This window comes from Electrona antarctica (genome assembly GCF_951216825.1).
Source record: "Electrona antarctica genome assembly, chromosome: 6".
In the NCBI taxonomy this organism is placed as follows: domain Eukaryota; kingdom Metazoa; phylum Chordata; class Actinopteri; order Myctophiformes; family Myctophidae; genus Electrona; species Electrona antarctica.
The window spans coordinates 35,039,475-35,061,412 of NC_136811.1; the positions used below are offsets into that span (position 1 = coordinate 35,039,475).

The 21,938-nt window shown below is 42.5% G+C and overlaps 1 protein-coding gene across 2 annotated transcripts in view; it reads left to right on the forward strand.

Annotated features, from left to right (window-relative positions):
* Positions 1 to 311: 311 nt before the first annotated feature.
* Positions 312 to 21,938, forward strand: part of ube2e2 (ubiquitin-conjugating enzyme E2E 2) — a 32,961-nt gene continuing 11,334 nt past the window's right edge. Inside the window, exons 1-4 of one of the 2 annotated variants that reach the window (XM_079504163.1) lie at positions 312 to 513; positions 2,510 to 2,726; positions 4,022 to 4,072; positions 21,669 to 21,801. In XM_079504163.1, the coding sequence (XP_079360289.1) occupies positions 2,551 to 2,726; positions 4,022 to 4,072; positions 21,669 to 21,801 (360 nt within the window). In that variant the 5' untranslated portion in view covers positions 312 to 513; positions 2,510 to 2,550. The remainder of the gene's footprint in view (positions 514 to 2,509; positions 2,727 to 4,021; positions 4,073 to 21,668; positions 21,802 to 21,938) is intronic. The other variant, XM_079504162.1, reaches the window with a different exon arrangement.

Here is a 21,938-nt window from a genome sequence, read left to right on the forward strand (position 1 = left end):
TGAGGTTTAGGGTTAGGATTAGACATAGTTTTATGTTAAAATGTTTAAAAAATATATTCATTTTTTTCAAAGTTAGATGTTCTTTTTTAAATAACAGTATACAAGCTCAGGAAGCGTCACATAACAATGATGATCGCATCCGCTTGTAGATAGACTATTTACTTCTTATTTTTTTGAATGGTGATGGAAGCCCCCCCCCAAGGACGGTGGACCCCACTCTTTGAAAACCACTGTCTGAATTAGAATTAACTGTAGGCCTAGGCCTGGGCTGGTGCAGGCTTTCTTCTCACACACCAATGCAGCCTGTGTGCATGCACGAGCAGTGCGCGCAGACCGGGCAGACGGGAGCGCGCGTGGAGGCGGTCCGGGCTGCCTCAGTTTTCTGTAATCGCTTTTCTGTCGCTACCTCCAGTTAAATAGCAAGGACACGAGAGCGAGCAGACGGCCGTGTAAGGATATACTTTTCACCTGGGATTATAAATACGGAATACCCCATCGACGGCCAGCTGCCAGGTAATATTAACTCACGAATGTAGCTCGTCTCTCGTTTAGATGCGCATAAAGTAAGTAAATGTCCCGCTGAAGTGGCGTTTTTTCCAGTGAGGAGGAGGAGGAGGAGGAGGAGGAGGAGGGGGGACGTTCCTCCCTTTGTGCCGAGGTAGGGTCAGTGCACTCCTCCATGCACACAATGTGGACACTCCGCGAAAACGTTGAGGAATCGTCGCACATTTCGCGAGCCTCTCATCTTGCCCTGGTTTTTGTCGTCGACTGGCCTCGATCGGCCCCGTCTGGCCGCTGTGGACGATCACAGCGAAAGGCGTTCTCTGCGTATTTTTCCCCGAGTTTAAAACGGCCGAGGCCTGTATTCTTTTAAATGCCCCGTGGTAGTGCGTACCCACCGCGGCTTCTACTTTTCCCCCTGTAGCCCCTAATGATGTTATTATTGCTGTGTGGACGGGCTCCATTTCACTCGGAGGGGGCGGCGGGGTGTGTGCGTGTTTGTTGGGGAAGGGGGGGGGGCGACCCATTGTGTTTTGTCGTCCTTAATGTTGTTGACATATCCTATTTGATCGATGTCTTTTGATAACAACCACAATAACAGTAAATCCCCCCCAACCCCCTTCACTTGGCCTTTGATGGATTTCACAGGCTGCAGTCTTCACACGTTGATGTCACATCTCAAACGTTTGCGGCTGTTGGCGAGTCGATGCATGTTTCTGACGAGTGGGTACATTTAGGCGTTGATGTCCCTATCATGGATGGAACAACCCCCCCGGGAAAGGCGAGCCGTTCGTGCCACTTTTAGTTCACGGTTTTGATTAACAGCTTCCCTTCTCCCTGGGATATATAGACTGTCCTATCAGTTTCAGTTATGTCATACAATATGTTTATTTTAGCGTTCCATGAAGAACGCTTGGCATAATAGTTCAGGGGCAATCTATGTGCTCCATCACACAGGGGGCACAGTGGTCTGTTCCATGTGTCTCTCCTCTGTTCTGAATGATCTATCACAGATGAAACGGTTACAACTTAGTAATTGCATTTGCTCCCACTCAGCAGGTTATCACTAAACATTTCATCAATTCAATGGGTGCAGTTATCCTATCCTACAGGATTTCCAAACCCTCATCTCCCCTACTGTAAAACTAGAAGCATGGATCTCGGAGAAGAGAAGGCCACATTCTGTTTTTCTTTCGTGTCAATGAGTAATTAAATTGACTTAATCGTGTGGGTCCTAATGAATACCCCCACCCACTGTCACATTATATAGGCATCGTAGCTTTATCCCCTGTCAGATCGTTGTAGGCTGCTATAAATGTCTACCTTCAGCCCACTCTCAGCATGTCCTGCAACAGTAGCCCATTCTATTTTAGCCTGCAAGCACGACCACATCCATTACATGAAAACCCTTAACTTGGCTGCCCCCAAATGTACAATTTTCTGAGATTTATTGACTTTATTGTGCACTCTATGGCAATTTGCCGTCACTTCAAAATCCTCACTGTTCATTTAACTCGGATAAATGTACAAATGCAGTGGTTCCCAAAGTGGGGTCCAGGGGACCCCCAGGGGTCCTTGAGGGAGTTCCAGTGGGTTCCCAGCTAAATTATGTTAGGAACCAAATGGACCCTTATGGATCTGTAACTCTGAGACTGTACAAATGGAACCAAATGGACCCTAACCAAATGGACCCTAACGGGTCCATTTGTACACTCTCTGAGTTAAATTAACATTTTACAGTATAAATTGGGGGTCCCAGAGATAGAAATGCCATTAAATGGGTGTCCGTGGCGGCGTGGCCTAATGCATATCAAACTGGGGGTCCTTGAAATTACGGGTTGAGAATCTCTGGTAGAGCTGTAAAAATCTTCTCATGTGGGACCGCAGGCAGATAAGCGTCAATTTGGGGGTCCTTGACATGAAAAAGTTTGGGAACCACTGTACAAATGGACCCAACACTGGGGATTTCACAGTCTTTCCTCTCTCTTTCTCTCTCTCTCTCTCCCAGAGGTGATCTGACGTGCCATTCTTCCATTTTCAGGGCCCAAGATGTCCAGCGAAGTGCAGAGACCAGACGACAGCCCCAGCACGAGCGGGGGAAGCTCGGACATTGAGCAACGCGAAGCGGCGCCACCAGAACAGGAGCGGGAACAAGCACTGCCCAAAAAGAAAGAGACCAAGATCTCAAGCAAAACTGCTGCTAAACTCTCCACCAGTGCCAAGAGGTAAGAGCGTGAGTCTGGTTCAGACACGTGGTATTTAGGCAGGGCATGTTTGTTTGAAGGCCTCTCTCTCTCTCTCTCTGCCCCCGGGTGTAGTGTGTGTTGTGTGTGGTGTGTGTGTGTGTGTGTGTGTGTGTGTGTGGGGGGGGGGGGGGGGGGGGGGGGGTGGAGTTAAATAAAGCCAATAGAGCCCGCTGGCATTGTTACTTTGATCAGTGTTTCTATTCAGTATGCCACTGAACCCACATAAAGAGGGTAATTTATACAGATGTCAGATACTCAAGGTGGTAAAAAAGGTACTCGAAGAGATACTCAAGTGATACTCAAGATGGCCTGCACTGTACAGTGTAGATGGCCTACACTTCTTGGAGAATCTTGATTGAACCATACACATTAAAATCATCAGTGTTAATGTATCCATTTGTAACTCTTAAGAGTTTACAAGTGTACATTCTGCAGAGTTAAATGAACGATAAGTATTTTAGTGCATACTGCATACACTGCACCAATTCCCCAACCAACCAGCACCACTCAACCCCTTGCAGACAAGGCAAGTAATTCTCAGAAAGGCAGGCGATGACAGAATTATGCAACGAGTTGAGCAAGCCTCTTTTTATGACAAAAGATTGATTTTATGATCTCCCTTTGTGTCTGTTGTAGCACCTACTGCAATCCCCCAACACAGGGTCTCCAGAATGAACAACACTGTAAAGTTTGCTGTTGTCTGAAATGTAGTCAATGTTATTGAAGAATGAAGATTATTGATATTCTGCAAATACACCTTGGCAACAGAGTTGGAACAATTGCCCTTCAGTTATTCTTTGGCATCTGCTGTTGAATGTCATTGCAATACTCTTTATGTATGCCATTCAGTTCAGTAGAACTTTATTGATCCCATATGGGACATCAGTGTTAAATATGCAACATAAAACATACAATTCAATACAAACGTATACACTGTATAGCAGGTATGCTATAGTTTGTTTTATAATCCATATTACACTTTTCATATTGATTTGATTACAGCTGTCAGCTTTACTACTGTGTAATGACATTATACGACGCATTTGTAATTGCATAGGTAATGTTTGCAAAGAGGATAAAGGTATTAGTGAGATGTACTCATTGCCTATATAACTGTCTGATACGCTTTTAATTAAGTACTTTAATTCTGGATCACTATATAGAATTAGCAGACAATTGTTAATTTGATCTGTTTTATAATGAAAGCCTGAAAATTATTCTGAATCAATTGATCTGTAACATCAGATTAAAACATGAATGTTTTTATTTTCCAGGATTCAGAAAGAGCTTGCCGAAATAACACTAGACCCACCCCCAAACTGCAGGTAGGTCAATGTTATCTTTCTAACTACATCTTTAGATCTCTGTACCCAAATGGAGCTTTTATGGACACACTTATTGTTAGACCATGCAAATGAATTCTTCCCTAATGTTTCCTGAATAAACAATCTATGGATGATGGACAAAAGATTGAGTCTCTCTGCTGCCACACTGCCATGGGTTTTGTTTCGGGGATGATAATCTCTGGCATATTAGTGAAACTCCTGCCTATTCTAGGGTTGTTTATTCCTTAAAAACACATTAAAACATGGGAGGAAACGCAGCGATGTGTCTTCAAATGCTGTTTCAATTGTGATGTGGTCCCCCCTCGTTCTTATGGGGATTTACCACAGACAATGGTTATTGTGTGCCACTGCCACGGCCCTTGGCCCTTTGAGGAAGAGATATGTCGCTAGCGAGTGGCAGACCACATGTGTATCATCCACTCCAACGTGACTAAAGGCATCCCGTGGGGACGCAGCGCAGAAGCCAGCTCCTATTAACTTAAATAACACAAAGTGCCATTGTCATTGATTATGCCTTTGTTTATTACAGCACTAATTATCCTCCAAATCAGCACTCAGCGCCAAATTTAGAAAGAAAATGGAGGCCAAACCTAGATTCAGGATGTTTCACTGCAGAGGAAGATGAGCTCTGTAGGGTGTTGAGATGTTGACAGGCACCTGTTTAAAATGATTAAGGAAAATGACTGACTCATCTGGTGATATGAAATTACTTAATCTCAGAAAGCTTTGTTGAGGGAACAAATTGATGGTTATAATCCGAAAGTCTAATGCATACTTGTTGCATGTCTGTTGCATGTCTGTCAGATCTACAAGCTCACAGTGCATCGTGCTGTGATGTGTTGTGAGCTTGTATATCTGCTATTTTCAGTGCGTGACACAATGTACAAGTTGTGCAACCAAGTAAGTTATCCATATTGCTTGGGAAATAATAAAGTAGTTCAGACGAAGAACCATCTAATTCCATAATTTATTCTGACCCCTCCCCGAAAAGGATTTTCTGTCCCCACCCCTTATCCATAATTTATACATTATGGATGATTATTGTGGGTTTAGATGGTTCTTCGTCTCAACTGCTCTATTCACTCAAATAGATTAGTGGTCTATATAGAAAGAGAAACGGGACTTCACACCATAGCCAGACCTGCCAACACGCACGTATTTTAAATGGTTGGCGGCTGATTTCACCCGCAGAAGGGTGAAATCAGCCACCAACGGCTTCTGGTTAGGTTAACCTGTCTCTGGTTGATGATGCAAAAAAGGTGCGCGGTGTTGTGTGGCGTTCTTGGCGTGTTGCCGTCTGTGAATAATATTTGTCAATAAATGGAGTAGCATGTGGCGCTCCAAAGAGACAACTTTAGCCGTCATCTATCCTTATAAAGAGGGTCTAAAGCTCACATTAATGCCCTACGCTTCGGAACACCACAATATGTTAAATATATTGAACTGAGCTGTCTTGTTTGAACGTGCGGTTCCATTTGGTTACACTACCAAACGGAGTCTACAGCCAGCAAGCAAAGGAACTTTTATCTATACATGTGCACAATGTGGTTTTATTTAGGCAACATGATCATTGTGATGTATGTTCATTCATAAAGTCACTGAGGATAGACAGACTGCTTTCACATTTACGCTTACATTTATTGATAGACTATATGTTAACTCAGTCTGAGCAAGTATAATTCTTCATTAGTGCAATGTACTACATTTCTGGTGTGAAAATGTCTAACATGGGGTGTGCATGCTTATCTGACACCAAAAGTCTGACATGCGCGAATCACCCGTTGCTCCCGACATGCGTTGCGTCGTGTTTGCGGTTAGGATTAGGTTAGGGTGTCGGACTAATGACTTTAGGACTGTTAGTATGTCGGAACTTACCTATAACATAACATAACATAACATCCCCCCCTGCCCCCAAAAAGGCATGTGGGACCCCCGAATTTGCTGCCTGCGGGACCCCCATACCCCCCAAAATGTTCTGCGAGATTTTCCGTGTGTGCATGGTGGTACTCATGGCAATATCTCAAGGTTGGCAGGTCTTAATAGCTGAAAACCTCAGAAGATGGCGCCACCTGGGGGGGGGGGGGGGGGGGGGTCGCTCGTTCTTGTTAGCAACGATGGAATCAATGTTTCAAAAGTCATTTCCCATGTGAACAATCAGTGTGCAATTTACATATTTGCACAAACAAGTGCGCATGGTGGAGCCAATGTCGTCATTTGTATGCCACACAACACTTGCTTCTGGCCAGGTTGGCCTGAAAGGTTATTCATTTCATTCCCCCAGCACAAATGGAGTCACAGCCTGTTGGCCCCCCTTCAGGAGACAGACAGTCAGAGTTGCGCGTTAAAGAGATTCACCTCGGTACATTCAACACCCAGAGCTGGGGGCCAACAGATGTATTTCTTTCATCTGTCTCTCTCTGAGAAGCTCAGGCAGGAGAGAATTTCCCAACCTTGTCATTGTGTAGTAAAACGACAGTCTCCTCGGTACCATCTAAGTCTTGTTGTTTGTATCACCCATGGAGATGTGAATTGGATTATGCCGTGGTGCACTGCACAGTAGAGAGTAATGCTTTATGTGCTTCAGTGTACATACACGGCAACATCCTCATTTGTTAATTTATCAATTTGTGACGATGAAAATGTATTATACTCTCGCAGTTAAATTAAATGTGAAAATAATACATTGACAGAGCTTTTAAAAGAGTGTTATCAAAATATTGCTTTCCCTCCAGAATATATTGTTGTTGCGAATTAATCATTTTAATAATTATGTCTGGTCCAGAATTATTGTTTTGTTTACCTCTAACTGGACTGCCCCCCTTCTGTTTTCATTGATTAAGGTACTTTTTCCCATGGCTCCAAGCATCATTACAATGTTACAAACTACCATATATACTTAATGTATTTTAAAGTTAATACATCTGTTTTCTGAAAGAATTGTTGTTGTTTTCCAAAATAAACCTGGCTCTATAGGACCCTCACTTGGAGAGGTACTTCCAGCTTTAGTCATTTTTAACTGGGCTCGGTATCAACACTCAACATGAAAAACTTTACATTTTCATCACTTTGAACAAAATTGGTACCGGTTTATGCTGTCACTCACTCTCCAAAATGCGGTATTTAAATTCCACCCATAGCTTTATCTTACTCCCAGTATTGTGGCAGTGCGCTCATCACCCTGACTTTGTCATGCATCAAATTCAAAACAATGAGAACATTTTGAAATTGAGTATTTGACATGGTAATAATTCTGTCATACACTTATAATATGTTGTACTCATGTGTTTACATCAGATGCTAATTAAGCAGGACTTAAAGAAAAGCATTTCTCTGGAGTGAAAATTGTTATCTAGGCTAGAATCTAATTCTATGAATTTGAACTCTTAAGCCAGAACGGCCTACACATAATGGGGAACAATACTCGCTTAAGGATTAATTTCAAAGGGCCTAGGACTTTAAAATTAATTTACAATTTAACAATCCCCCCACCCTAACTCCCAGGAATGGTACACAGATCATCAATCACAACACAAATTAATAGATCAAAAATAGCAGTTACACCACATGGAAAATATGGGAAAACGGAATAGGCATTGCATTGGCATTTTGAATCTGAGTGAAGGGAATTAATATGCCCTTATCATTCCCCTTTCATCCTCTAGCCTATTCTATCATCCTCATTTACTTGTTCTGATGGGCTCTGGTCGAGGGAAAGAAAATAATTTCTACCTTTTACTCCGTTCATTTCATCCCAAGCTCTTTTGTGTCCCATGCATGATCAATTGAATGCATTCCCACCTCTTCTTACTGTACTGGTTATGTGAAGGCTTGCACCTTCTCACATCCTTTCTAGTGACTGCCTGTCATTTGGCACATTGGGATGTCGGAATTCAGACACATTGAGAGGGGAAGACCAGTTATGGTCGAATCATATTGGGAGTTGCCTTTTAATTAAATAAAGGCTATTCCTCATTTTAACTTTGAGTGCCCGGAATGTCTCTTTTTTTTCCTATGCCTTGATCCTGTTTGATCCGTGTGAGCACCTTTTTTACATTTTTTACTATAGTCAGTTTTGTATTTCCTTTCCTGTGAGCACCTGGTTATTCCTTTTTTTATGTTAATTTAACTCTTGACAGTGGTATAACATTTATACCAAGGATTTGACTGTATAGGAGCAACGGATAATGTACGTTATAGGTAAGGAAGGTGAGTGGTGTTCCTCTTAAATAGACTAGATGGTACAGAACAGCACCCCCCCCCCACTCTGAATCTAATTGCCATGATGATGCGGTGTCCCAACAATGCCCAAAACAGAGCCGTCACTCCCTGATGACATCATGGAGGGAATGTTCTTTTCACAAGACACCCCAGCTGGTCATTTCGTCATGTGTTCACTGGCTCCCGTCCCAGACGTGAATATATGTATCTCTATCATTATCGAGTGTCACCAAGAAGCTTCCCTTTGTCAGTGAGGTCTCTTGACCTCTAATTGTCTTTTAGCTGATGGGGTAATTTTCATTTCTGTGGCAACTGCATGTGTTGGCGTTGTGCTGTGCTGTGCGGTGCGGTGCTCCTATGGGAGTTTGTGCGAGTGACGCACCCAGAACCATTTTTCACAGTGTTGAGTGCCATTAAGCACAGCAGGGAGGGAGGGGCATCAATATTCATGAGAGGGGCGGAGACATGGGGACAGGATGGGATAGTGAGTGAGTGCCAGAATGCCTCCTGGACATTCTGCTGTCATCTACTAGTAACTTATAGAGTTGTACGGGAATCAATCTATAGGTTTGCTTCTCCACAGGAAGCCTGTCTGACGTGAATAAATATAGCAAAATGTTTTCAGATATTACATTTATTTGACCATAGACATCTTGTCTTGTACTATGATGTATACACTCATTATGTTATGGGATTTCCTTCAGGATCAATCTATCTGAAATATAACTGTGTAAATATGTATGAATAGAGTCATCATACTTTGTTGTTACATTATTGGCATGTCCCTCACATTTAATGACTAGTTGACTATATTTATATTTGGCAAATTTGTGAAATTGAATAAGAGCACGTCACAAAGCAGAATAAATGGACATGCATTGGCCCTGCTGGTCTTAAATGCAACGTATACTGTAGTAATGCAGTACATAATGATGACACATGGTGCAAGAACAAAAGGATGTCACCTACAGTGAAAAGGGTCTTAAGACATGGTTCTGGTGTTATGGGAATAGCTGGCATTCTTTCTGCATCTCCTATTTATACTCCCAGTCTGTCGTCAATCACGTCTCGTTACAGTAAGTTCAGAGTGGGAAAGTATTTGCTCCCAGTGAATGAAGGTAACATATGCTCTGCTCGAGACCTCAGACATCAGCTCATGTTAATGTGTCTGTAAAGCTTTCCGCCGCAACCCTTGTTTGACAGCTAATGCCCGTCTTGATTCATGCGTGTCATTGAATTCTCTATGTCCTCATTTGCGAGGTACTTTCTGGCAAACATTTGTCCAAAATGTTATTAATGGGTTTGCGGGGAAACCATGCATGAAGCACCGACATTTAGACATTTTGTGGTGGAGTGTTGTAGCCGTTATACAACAGCTTCACAGAAGCAGTTTAGGTCAGACAGTGACAGAATGGTAATCTGTAGATGATGTCAAAGCAAACAGAAGAATCCCTGGCAAGTGAACAAATAATAAAAAAAAGAACTATCTTAAAGCATTGTGTTTCTACTTTAAAGTAATATATAATCAGCCCTGTTAAGTAGATCTGAAGTGTCTTTTTTTGTGATAGTTGTCAGTGAGTGAGGATCATTGTTAATTCTATAACTTTTGCTTATGAATGGTCAGGTCATTATAACGATAATTCATGTAATTTATATCCTTAATTCTCAACCCTTTCTGGACTTTAATATTGTGTTCTGGCTTGGATCAATGGAACTAACATTTAAGTATCAAACATAATTAACCTAACATAAATTAAACATAAAATTATTTATTTGTATGACTTTATAATTCTATTACTTTATACTACTATTATATTAACATAACAATCTTAGTGATTTGCCAATTATTTGTGGGCCCACTTGCCTGCCCCTGCCTGCCTCTGATTGGCCCCCATAGTAGATAGTAGGGCGACCACGAGGCATTCTCACATTCTAATACAGCCAGAAACCCCCTTTCTGGCATCCAGCTCGGTAGTGTGCCTCGAGTCATTAGACTCTCAACCCACACCTCCTGGTATCTAATCCCACTGCCGGCACTATTTTTCCAACAACTACTACTACTTTTTTTTGGGTATAGTATAGTTTTAGACCGCGACGGAAGGGCCCTGTCTCAAGCGAATTTGAGCCGTTCACTTAAGCCGACTCAACCCCGTTCGAGTTTCAACCCGATAGGCACAGAATAGTATATCCCCGTCCCCCCAGAGTCCCGCAAGTAGGGAAAGTCACGGGGCATCACCATTTACACAAAGCCGGCAATGCTTGCGTATGTGACATGACTAGACAAAGCAGTCACAGAAGGGGACGTTCGGTAGACCAATCAGAGGCAGACGGGGGCGGGTCTTTTCATAACTCTTTTGCTTATTAGATACACGCAGGCCAAACGGCTGCTTGGAGTAATTTTGGAGATCGGGTGAAAAGACCATACACAGTCAAATCCTCAGTGTTAATTGAACTGATTGTGTACAAATGGAACCGCATTTGGTTCCTTTTGTACTCTCTTTTGTACGAGTTACAAATGGACAAAATAGAATTTCATAGATTTTCATAGAAAATCATAGCTAAATAGAGCCTATATTGACTCTCGAGGAGCAAATTAATTAAAAAAGAAACTCAGTATTGATGACATTCCAAATTAAAGCCTGCAAAGTGGTCCAGGCGCATGCCACATATAGGCTTTGGCCTGACAACGGAGTCCCGTTCATGACGACCTTTGCTGCATGTCTCTCCCCTTCTCTCTCTCCCTCTTTCCTGTCTGTCTTCACTTGATACTATCAATAAAGGCAGAAAAGCCAAAAACAAATCTTTAAAAACAAACACAAAATACTCCAGAAAACAGCCAAAACACATTTCTATCTAAAAGGCCAATATGACATGAAAGCCATTTGGAAATGCTTAATATAGTCAAGACAAATTTTGTAGAAAAGTAGTGAATGCATTAAAGGTATATTCAGTGATTTCACTTAATTCAAATATCACTTATTTTTTTGTTTTGTTGTGATAATCCTCCCTACTATAGTGTGCTGACCATATAAGGAGTTATGTCCACAGTTAACCCCTGGGGTCAAAAAAACGTAGGTTTCGTTTTTGGCTAGGTGGCCCAGCCTTTATCCAATCAGGATAGAGAGGGGCCTCCCGCCAATCATGATCGAGCGGGGGCAGGCCTTGGTGTGCGTGCTGTTGGCCTGTGTCCCCCCCACTGTAGTGCGTGCATGTGCACATCTTGTTACCGGGGCGGCCCGGGGGATTTTCAAAATCACTGAATGCTCCTTTAAGCCCATGTTTATCCTACAAATTACAATTTGTTGCAGATTTAGCAAAAGTGTTCTTTCTGGCAAAAAAGAAAATGGAAATCAATGTCTTTCTCACATGAAATTCAAGCTGTTAGAGTTTTGCAATTAATGGTGCCGGAGATTAGCTGGTAACGGACGGACGCGCACACACACACACACACACACACACATGGACGGAGTGTAAAACATACTCTCTCCCCATGCCTTCGGAGACAATTACTAGTATTTAGTAAACGATTAGAAGGGGCAGCATGGTTTAATAGACTAGTTGACTAGCTGTGCACATCCCTATTTTAAACTGCTTTATTTTCTAATTGTCCTTCGACAAATAGCTTATGCATTCTTGTGTCATGGTTAACATTACAGTCACATTTAGCCAAGAATATTCACTACGATTTAGCTGTTGTCAATATTGTGGGTTTGAGGTCATAAAGTCCTCATTGTTGGGACTGAAACATCTTGTGGTGTTGTGTCATCCTCAACTCCAGGTACACACCGCTGAACTGTGGGTTAAGTGATATTTCTATGAGTCATGATGATGTGCCGTTCATGCATGCAAAGCTTGTGTATTATGGTAATGATAGATGCTATACATTATTCATTTGTAGCCGGAGGCAAACGTTTGCACTGCATAAGAAGCTCTCTGCAGGCAGCACCTTGGACACAGGGAGGGAAAATTGCTTACCCCAACAAAATGCATGTACCTCAGAACCATCACACTGAATTAGAATGGAGGGCTAGGGGATAATAAACGGAGCCAGGGTTTTATTTACAGCATTGTAAAACATGAGCTGCTGCCACAGTGACGGGAAAGAAAAACTTCCTGAAAGAAAGGACAGATTTTTAAACCGCTGCCTCAGTGTATACATCCTCAGCTCAATACCAACGGTTGTTTAGATTGATTGAACCCAGCATGTGAAATTGCCTTCTTAGGGTTAAAATCCACCCTTCGATGTGAAACTCTGCACGCATAGGCTACATGTATTCAGCCTTCTCCCTCGCAAAACAGGCTTGTTGCCGAATTAACCATCCGGTCAGTAATTGCAGTATTCATTGTGCAGATGAACAGTAAAAGGCTTGATTAAAAACTAACCATGTCATTTGAAACAATAAAGATGAGAAACTGGAGGAAGATGGTGTCACCTCGGCCGTGGAGCTACATGGTGGTCTTGGGGCTTTTTCACGGTCAGGGGGGAAGTAGATTGCTTCATTAAAGTCCCTGTTCTGATAGCCTCAGCAGCCAGGCTGATAGAATGGAAGATCTTAACTAAATGAGTATACCATTAGGGGGGGGGGGGGGGGGGGGGGAGTGCCTGGGGGAAAATGAACCAGAATGGCGAATAATACACCTAATAGCTTTATTTTGCGCATGACTGTATTCATAAGCTGAAAAACATACTGATTTACATTAAATTACGGGTTTACTTTTCCATGGTTATTGATTGTCTTGACATAGAGTGTTGACACTCACTGCTTTTTACTGATAGTACTGCCATGCTAAGCAACTGCCCTTTCGCTTGCTGGCTTGCTTTGAAGTGGGCAGGTTTTGTGCCTGCTGATGTTGCTATAGTGCTGATACCACTCACACTCACAGGGTGGGTGTTTCTTTTTTAAATGTATATCTATATACATTTATCTTGTATTATGTGGTCTGTAAGTAACTTTATTGTAGGCTATTTACACAATTGTGCAAAGACAAAAGTTCTAAATTCTGAAGTAAAAATGTTATTGCCCCTTCAAATTGTTAGTGGTAATACAATTTGGTGGAACAATTTCATTAAAACAAATGATTAATGTCAGCTATTGACATTTCATTGACCATGTATGTGCAGTATCAAGATATTATGAAGAACAAACATTTATTCCCTGCATTCCTTCATCTCTCGTCAGTGGCCTTGTGGTTAGTGTCCGCCCTGAAACTGGGAGGTCAGGGTTCAATCCCCGGCCGGGTCATACCAAAGACTGTAAAAATGGGACCCAATGCCTCCCTGCTTGACACTCGGCATCAAAGGGTTGGATTGGGGGTCAAATCTACTAATCAAATGATTCCCGAGCGCGGCGCACGCTGCAGCTCACCGCTCCTTGGCTGCGGCTCACCGCTCCAAGAGATGGGTCAAATGCGGAGAACAAATTTCACTGCGGTAACGTGTGTGACAAATCGTACGACTTTGACTTTGACTTTGATTATACTGGCAAACATTCTTTGAATGTCCTTTGCATACATTTAATTTAACTTGGGAACCTAATATGCAATACCCGTTTTCATAGCACCCGTTTTAATTGTCTGTCCCTGTCCCTTTTGTGCCCATACTGTATATGGAGATCTCTGTATCTGTCTGTCTGCTTGTGTCTGAAGAGTGCAAATAGTCCGGCAGCCGGGGGTGTGGAGTGGGAAATTTGGTATATAGTTTTTGTTATTGGCCTAAAATATTGTCTATATACATACATTCATTAATCCACTTGCTGACCGACTGTCAGTATTGAGCAATTTCTTTTATAAGGGTTTATATGTGATCATACCATATAGCATGTTTAGCTAACGACCCCTCGCGTCCATGTAAAAATGGCCAAAATCCCTGCGTGCACGCACACCGTCTTTATGTGCATTATGGCTCATAATGCACTCAAAATGCAACATTCTGGGCTTCATTAGAGCTTAATTTGACTTCGATATGACTAAAACTGTAATGGACAGACAACCTCCATTGCTCTGACGTGAGAGACGGCCTCCTTTTAGTTCCGGTCTGGTGTTGAAGGTGTTAACAACCCATATAAGGCAAACATGTCAAAATTTCATTAAGTTTTGAGTAGCATGTGACGTATCAAACTAGGGTTTTCATGATTCTGAATCCATTCCAAGCATTAGTTTTTCACAAAAAACACTCCTTGGGCTAAAAACGGTCATAGTCGTCAAGACTCGTCAGCACATTTTGGGCACATTTGGGCAAGAGGCTATGGCTGTTTTTAGCCCAAGGTGTGTTTTTCGTGCAAAACTAATGCTTGGAATGGATTCAGAATCATGAAAACCCCCTTGTTTGACATGTCACATGCTAGCTTAATGATTTTTTTGAAAATCTTGCCTAAGTTGTTAATGGTATGGTCACATATATCCCCCTATAAAAAATGCTCAATACCGACAGCCGGTCAGCAATTGGATTCATGAATGCATGAATATAGACAATATTTTAGGCCAATAAAAAAAAACTATATACAAAATTTCCCACTTTAACACTTTTTTGTGCCACGCTAGGTGGCAGCAAAGTGTAGCTAACCTTTGCCAGGCGATCCAGTGATTTTTTTTCCATCATATATTCACAGCCTGTTGAGCAGCCCCCAGACCACTGCCGCAACCATTGGCTAGGTACGAATATATTTGTACCTAGCAGATAACGTCCCATAGCTGGGGGGTACGAACATATTCGTACTTAACTAGCTAGACTGGTTAAGTAATCAAATGGCAGGTGTGGGGTTGCCATGGCAAGGAGGCTGTAAAAACCTACATGTGAGGGGACTTAGGCTCGTTAGGTCCACTGGCAGAGCCTGATCAGAGCCTTTTGTGGTGTTTCTGGACAACGGTGTATCCCACCGACTCAAGGCGGGGCACTGCATTCCCTGTGGTGGTGTGGAACGTGTGTGTCAAATCTGAAGTCGGTGGGGCAAACGGTTCTCGAGTTACGTGGATTACAGATGTACGTACATAGACACGTATGTGGTACATTTATAGTGGGATGACTAACTAGCTTTGCAGAACATCCCCAGTAATAAAGGCTGTTCTGACTGCTAAAATACCATGATTCAATATAATACTACTCATTAATTTTCAAATTTGCATTTGTTAAAGTGAGCAACTCTCTTCCAAGACACTATAATCTTTGATATTATGCCAATGTACAGTAAAACTTGGATATGCTTCAGTGATGCAGTCCTTACTTTGTAATCCAGGACTTTAAGGTTATTGCACTATTGGATTAGTTGTGCCTTAATTGCTTTAGATATGAGCACCATCTGAAATACAATATTTTACCTGTTGGGACAGCGGGTCAGTTTATGTCAGATTAGACATGGTTGCACAAATTCAATTGGATAAAAAGGTATTTGTTATGTGTAGTCCTGTTTCCAATATTTAAAATGTGTATCTGTATGCGACAATGAATGGTGTGAAGGTGTCCCAAGTCTCTCTTCTTCTTATCAGCACAGAGAGTGAGTGACATCGGCTGATCATCTGACTGCATCTCCTCTCTCCTCATCAATTTAATCACAGCCTGAAGTCTCAGGGGGTGGGGGGGTGATTACCCCACAGACAGACAGACAATAAATGCAAGATTTGCGACTTGACATAGATTAGCCCAGCTCTCATACCATAAGATAAAGGTTATCATATGTCGGCATAATCTGTACATTGCCCCGTGTCTGGGGATGAGGTAATGTAGATGATTGAATAGGGCAGAGAGCACCCTAGTCTTGCACGCTGCTCTGTACCATAGGATGGAAAGGTCATTCAATATATATGGAAATTAGTACGACTTTCCTTGCTTATGGATCATGTCTTGTTACTCTGATAGTGTTCATGATGTGCTGAATTGAGGTGAGGGGTATGAATGAGGAAGTAAGCCTGTAGTACATTATTTTCCATGAAGAAACCATTTTCTAAAGGGCCCTTGCATCAGTGGCTTCCTGCGTTTCCAAAGCACTGAATCTCTTGTTTTTGTGTGTGCATTGATAGGGCTGTGTTTGTCCAAGTGAAGCATATAACAAGATCAATGCAAGGTGCAATTACTTGCTCATCTCTTACAGTTTCAAATATGTTGACTTGACTACTTTTTTGCTTTAGATTGCTGTCTTTTGCACAGAGAAGAATTGTTGATTCTATTAAAAAAGAAATGATGAAGTGCAAACGGGGGAGATTGACCCTTAAAGACTACCATTGCAGTAAAAGCCTGAAAACGGTGTGAATCGTGGTGAGACGTTTTATTTGGGTGTATCATTGCAGAGGCAGCACTCCAGCCAGCTGTCGAAGCGAGTTCCCACATGATTGTAATCTCCGAGGACAGGGCTGTGGCAGATTCTCACGGACACCCGCACTCTAATGTATCCCAGACTCAAGAAACAAATGACCCAGATACTCACTGAATCAAGGAATTCTGCCGACATCTATTGCAGAACGCAGATGTAGCATCACTCTCACATGTAGCACTCTCACTCACTCACTTGCACAGAGGGTGTAGGCTAATTGTGGGCAGCAACAGACACAAAACTCGTGAGCTGTGATGTATCATGTTTAATGTCATATATCTGTCTGAGTTGAAAATGTTTTCCCAAAGTCAGACGGAGGAGAGAGCTTCTGTTTTTTGTTTTGTTTTAGAGGTTACACCATCAGGCTAATTGAGGCTGCACAATTTTAGGTCTGGTGTCAGATTATTGGGCGGGGTTTGCTCTTCTCTCTCCTTGAGCAACTTGTCATTAGGGATGTAACAGTATACAGTTTTACAGTATACTGTGCTATCTTACAACCATGGTTCTGAACCATAAGCCTTTACTCGTACTACTGTGCCCACAATAGAAATGAACCCTTTAGATTTTATACCTCTCACAATTTTCAAATGCTTCCGTCATACAGTATGGAGAACGGAAGCTTGGATCTTGAGTAAGCGATAAAAGCGGAATTGTAGCCTCCTCCCCACTTAGAAACAAATGTATCCTTATATCTATAAAATCTATCTATAAAAGCACCGAAAAATGTCTGTCTGTAGCCTACACTTCCTTATATTAACCTGACTCCGCCAGATGGGGCAGTTGAGAGTACTCTCTACTGCCCCATCTGGCACTCTCTACTGATGGGGCAGTAGAGAGTACTCTCTACTGCCCCATCTGGCACTCTCTACTGATGGGGCAGTAGAGAGTACTCTCTACTGCCCCATCTGGCACTCTCTACTGATGGGGCAGTAGAGAGTACTCTCTACTGCCCCATCTGGCCAACATCATTTGCTGTTCATATATTCAGAACGGGTAAGGACTAGTACATAGAATTTAGAAATCATCTAAGCATATATAGCTTGCTGCTTAGTAGAAATGGAGGAAAACAAAGTAAAGATATATTTTTGTGAACACACCCGTGTGAACTGAGTGGTGTAAGGTCTTATATAGCCTGTCTGACGTAATTAAATCATGTCTGACGTAATGAAATCACCCCCGGGTGAACAGGGTGAACATAGCAACCATGCTCATTTTTTGAGCACAGACAGACAGACAGACTAACAAAGCCAGTTGTAGGAGTGGTTTACACCACTCAAAAAAGAAATGTTTCTTCAAATCATGGACCATAGTGGCTTCTCTGTGGATCTCACGTCTCCTGTTGATGAGGTCATAATGATGACAACCGTGATGGATTGACAGATAGATAGACAGACACAGGGACACACAAACGCTTATCTGGACTGCTCACACCATAGGCACCACGCTGTAAAAAGCTTGGTGCGTTGAACACGCAACGGGGTCTAAAATAGAGGTCTGCTTTGCCTGTGCAGTCAGTCCTTGAAGCCTGGAGCCGTGTGGAGCTCATATGTCTCTATATTTGAGCAAAAACTCCAGAAGCCTATTTGAGCAGAATTTGTGGGGAATATACATATGCTGTTCTAGACCAGAGGTTCTCAACCTGTGGGTCGGAACTCCCAGTGGCGACCCCAAATGATTTTGTGGGGTCCCCAGATAATTTGCTTAATGTGCAACATTTTCTCACTCAAAGTAAACAAACCAAGATGCTAAATTTAAGGATTGAATACCTTTTTTAATACCTCTAAAAGAAACAAAAAACATTGCTTGCAGTTAATTGCACGGTCAGTTGCAATCAGAACTTAATTTTATATGGATCTATTGCCACGGTCAAGGTATCATAAACATTATGGTTAACTGCCGCTATTATCCGCACATTAATGTAGGCCTGTGTGAATAGGCTCGCACGTAAAGACTTGCTGACGGTACGATTCAGCTCAAGTCTTTATCTGGCTGCCCTCTGCATGTCAGCTGGAGTTTGTTGCAGTGACCGCACCACCACTTACCCCTCTCTCTCTCACTTACCCCGCTCTCTCTCTCACACATTTATGATCAAGTAAGAGACGCTCAGAGCCTGAATGAGGCAGCTCTCAGGAGCAGACGCCACAAAGCACCACATGCAACCTCTGAGCTGGTGGGGGGGCGGAGGTCTCCAAGCAACGGCCAGTGGTGGCATGCACATTCAGCTATTGACTTAGCCTTTACGCGGGGGCTCTTGTGCGGCTGTCAGCGCACACAGCAGTATCGTGGCTGAGCGGAGCCTCTGCCATGCCGGCTCGTCTCTTATCTTCGCGTCTTATCTCAGCTACGAGCTCAAAGCCTCAAAGGGGGTGAAGCGTCTGCTTCCATTTGGAGGTGCTTTGAAAAGGAAACATAGTCTCTTTATATACCTCAGAGGGAGAAATTTAAATCATACGACGGAAATGGGAACATTACCTTGAGGCTTGTGGAGCACACAAATGCATGCCAAGTGTCATGGATCGCCTTGAGCATAGACCAGGTGAAAGGAAGTCTGATTTCACCAACTGAGAAGGTATTATATTATACAAATCTCAGTTGTCATCTTCTCTCCTCTGCTTACCACATAATCAAATATTTGGGGTGTAACAGTTCATCAAACTAGTCGATTGAATTGAGTATAAACAAGCTAAAATTGTTAAAGTGCGAGCTCGTAGATCTGATATTTTCACAATTTTTTGCTCTACATCATTGTGCGATAAAGTACAATACATTTTTTGGATGGATAAAAATCAAATTTATATAAGAGAATAACTTCTCGGTTATTCTTCTCGAAGAATCGAAAAAGTAATCACGAAGAAAATAATCAACAGTTGTAGCCCTATCATTTGTCCATGGGTACACACACTTGATTGATTGAAATTGATTGAAATATTTATTAACAGTTTGCAGAATTACAGTACATTTCAAGCACAAACTCAATACAAAGACTGTTAACTGTGAGTGGACGACCCAATTAAGTATTACACTTGTTTACAAGAGGGTCCACCATGTTCAATTCATCAAAACATTTAGAGACGTACAGATGGACACTACTATATAGTCAAAGAACAGAACAGGAATTCCTCATAAAGGAGGTAAAAAGGGAAAAGAAACATATACAGTGAGGGGAAAAGGGGGGGGGGGGGCAGTTTCGAATTGCAGCCGTCCGTAGGTGCCCTTTGAGAGCGGTTTTGAAGGAGTCAAGGGATTCACATGTCTTAATGACTGTTGGTAGGGCGTTCCACATTTTGGTGGCATAGGAGCGAAAATAATTTAGTCCCTTGTTTGTGCCGAATCTGGGTTGTACATGGTTGGTTGCACTCCCTCTGGTGTTGCAGTCACTCAAGGAGCTTGATTGATTGCACCCCGATTAGACCCATACTGTTGACTTGAGGTGAGGTTACTGCACTCTTGTCATTCCTGTGAAATGTATTTCTGTGTGCGATCACCTCCCTGCTCTTTTACACACAAACTGAAATACCATCTCAACATTAATTTGGCTCATTATAGGAACAAATGGCTAAAATGTTCCATCCAATAGGAGGGGGGGGGGGGGGGGGGGGTGTTTGTGTGTGTGTGTGTGTGTGTGTGTGTGTGTGTGTGTGTGTGTGTGTGTGTGTGTGTGTGTGTGTGTGTGTGTGTGTGTGTGTGTGTGTGTGTGTGTGTGTGTGTGTGTGTGTGTGTGTGTGTGTGTGTGTGTGTGTGTGTGTGTGTGTGTGTGTGTGTGTGTGTGTGTGTGTGTGTGTGTGTGTGTGTGTGTGTGTGTGTGTGTGTGTGTGTGTGTGTGTGTGTGTGTGTGTGTGATATAAGCATTTTATTCAACCCAAAGAAAAAGGATCCAACAGATTTCCTTTGTCCCTGGAACAAAACGAGTCCAGATTTGTGGGCCCCTTATCAACACCAAATGTAGTCTTAACCAATTCCCCAGAGAAGACGTGATCATAATTAACTAATTAAAGAAGGCTTAGGAGAGGAGAGGGGCAATACGAACGGGCAGCAAAGGAGATTAGCGGGAATTTGCATGTGTTGACACTGAAGGAGGAAGGTGGTGTCTAATGTCTAAATTCTATTTGTCCATTGTCAAGGACACACAGAGCCAAATGCTTGTTTCATGCTTTGCTATTTTATATCATTATTATGAAAGTACCATACCGGCCAATAACTGTCTTTGCGAGCACGTAAGAAATACAATTTTATCTTTTGTAACTAGTGTTGACTCCTCACACATGCTCTTGAATATCATCAGGTCAGAATTAAAGTCTGGTAATTACACCAAATCGGTGGGATTGTTCATTGTCCCAGGCTTTGTGATCTGGACATTGTCCCAGTTCTCCTCCTGGCGCTGCTCCAGCACAGGGTCTTACCACAAACAACTGTGGGGGAGGGACATCTTAATATGGAAATGCATTAATTACCAGAACCACACAACAGATGCGACCTTCAGCCTTATTCAACATAGCTACTCATCTTGTAAAAGAGAAAAATCACTTTGCAGTGGCTGCCCTTTAAATGTCCCCAAAACTATTAGTGATTACTGATTTATTGCATGATTATTGCATGTTTTGTAGAGTTTTGTCTTTAAACACTTGAACCCCAGAATCCCAATGCTGGGGAAATGGCAGATCAATGGCAGATCTACAAGCTCACAACAAGTCATGTTGCAACACACTGTGAGCTTATAGCAAGGAGATGTGATATAGATCGAATACAGTTCAACTCTGTTTGACCAAGTATAGAGGGTCTAAGTGGGTAATGTTTTTGTTTCATTAATGTGTTAGGAATGCCTTAACAGCACAATTATATCTAAAGCCAAATCTCCTTTTGTACTGGGCCCAAATCCCCATGGCTTCTTCGTCATTTGCAAATCTCCCTTCATTAGCTTGTCAGAAGACGGCATTTAGCTCCTCAACAGCTCCTTCATTTCAATCTCTTGTCCTCCCGCTGGCAGTTTGAACAGCAGGCTATCTATTCCATTGCACCTCAATGATTAACATATTAACGCATCTTCTGTTTTCCAGCGCTGGCCCCAAAGGAGACAACATCTATGAGTGGAGGTCGACTATCCTGGGACCGCCCGGCTCTGTCTACGAGGGAGGCGTCTTCTTCCTGGACATTGCCTTCACACCTGACTACCCCTTCAAACCACCCAAGGTCAGCAGCCAGTAGACACAGCTGTCTTACAGCTTGTTTAGAATTGTTCAGCAACTGCTGTTTTCGTTTTATTACGTGTTGTCCTTTTAAGTGGTTTTCATTATCAAACACACAGAATGAGATGAGGGGCAATCTCC